Source organism: Tasmannia lanceolata, unplaced genomic scaffold (assembly GCF_043159265.1).
Source record: "Tasmannia lanceolata isolate RefF3 unplaced genomic scaffold, GAP_Taslan_0.1 ptg000008l, whole genome shotgun sequence".
NCBI lineage: Eukaryota > Viridiplantae > Streptophyta > Magnoliopsida > Canellales > Winteraceae > Tasmannia > Tasmannia lanceolata.
Window position 1 is genome coordinate 56414979 of NW_027518685.1, and position 1416 is coordinate 56416394.

Consider the following 1416-nt stretch of genomic DNA (forward strand, 5'->3'; position numbering starts at 1 on the left):
ACCCATCCATTTGTGGAGGTCAAAATGGACAGACATTATTTGTCCACAAATCTGCCCATTTTTGTCCTCCACAAATGGAGGGGTTAGGATGATCCTATGGAGCTGATTTTTGGTACACACCCTATCTATGATAGGGCCTTGCAAATGAATGGTTTGAATCACCACAGAAAATGTGGGACCCATGTGATTGGGGCGCTTAAGCTCACCAACACTTTCCTCTCTCTCTATATATATATATATATATATATATTTCTATTATTGTTCAGGAAAAAAAGAAATATGTTTAGTACTTTAGTTCCATTATGTCCTTGTTCTATTATACAATTATCGCACAATGTACTTGCTTGATGTATTTCTTATTGACTACTTGTTAATTGTTTGTGACATGCAGCGACAAGCTAGAGGGACAAGTTTGGATGCTTACATCAACCCAGGAGGATTCATTGATCTCCCACATGATATCATTTTGAACATCTTGTCTCGGGTGCCTGTTTTGTTTCTTGTTAGACTCAAGTCTGTATGCACGTTTAGGTATAAGGTAATACAGAGCACTACTCTCATTTACATGCATCTGGATCGGGAAATCAAAACTTCTAGTTATCTTGTCGAAAATCCTAAATATGAAAACATGTTTGTCATGGAGGAAGAGGCAAATATTGTCAAGGTAACAACGATTGGACATTCACTAGGTCAGGCCACTTTTTGGTGCACGGTTAATGGGTTACTATGCTATTCCACATACCCAACGAATCAATCATATAAGGAGGTTATCAACATATGTAATCCTATTACCAAAAAATGCATAATATTTCAACAATGTGACAGAGCTCCACTTACGGGGTTTGGATTTGAACCGTTGACCAAGCAATATAAAGTGCTTCGAATGTTGAACGTCATTTCATCCGATCATATGGCTCCATTTAGATGTGAGATACGTACTCTTGGCAATGGGTTTTGGAGACAGATTGAAAGTGTGCCTTATCAACCTGAAATGCAGTTTATTTTTGTGTGTGTGGATGGATTTTTATATTGGATTGTAGCGTCCATCTCACTCAAAGTCCATACTTTCATTTGATCTTAAGGATGAGAAGTTTAAGATAATCTCAGCTCCAAATGATTCTATTGATGTCGTTGTAATAACTTTGGGAGAGCAGCTTGCTTTTGTGGATCGTACACCACCTAGTCATCAGATATGGGTACCCACGAACAAATTGAATGTTGTATGGACCAAAGTATTTACTCTCACTGAAAAGTACCCAAATGATTTTCTTGGGGTTAAAGGTCCATGGGTAAATGATAGAATTATGACTATAGGGGAAGAAAGTAAACTTCGCGCATACAATCTTGACCGTGAGACGTATACCGACATTGAGCTTCCATTTGACATTGAAAGCACATGGATATATCGGCGCATGC

The 1416-nt window shown here is 38.2% G+C and overlaps 1 protein-coding gene across 1 annotated transcript; it reads left to right on the top strand.

Annotated features, from left to right (window-relative positions):
- Positions 1 to 334: 334 nt before the first annotated feature.
- On the top strand, positions 335 to 1215 carry LOC143883653 (putative F-box protein At1g19160). The gene has a single exon (XM_077386987.1). The coding sequence runs from the start codon at positions 335 to 337 to the stop codon at positions 1073 to 1075; it is 741 nt and encodes a 246-aa protein (XP_077243102.1). The 3' UTR covers positions 1076 to 1215.
- Positions 1216 to 1416: the final 201 nt, after the last annotated feature.

Excerpts from the sequence above, each read along its gene's own strand:
- LOC143883653 (XM_077386987.1), top strand. The coding sequence starts at position 335 with ATGTACTTGCTTGATGTATTTCTTATTGACTACTTGTTAATTGTTTGT.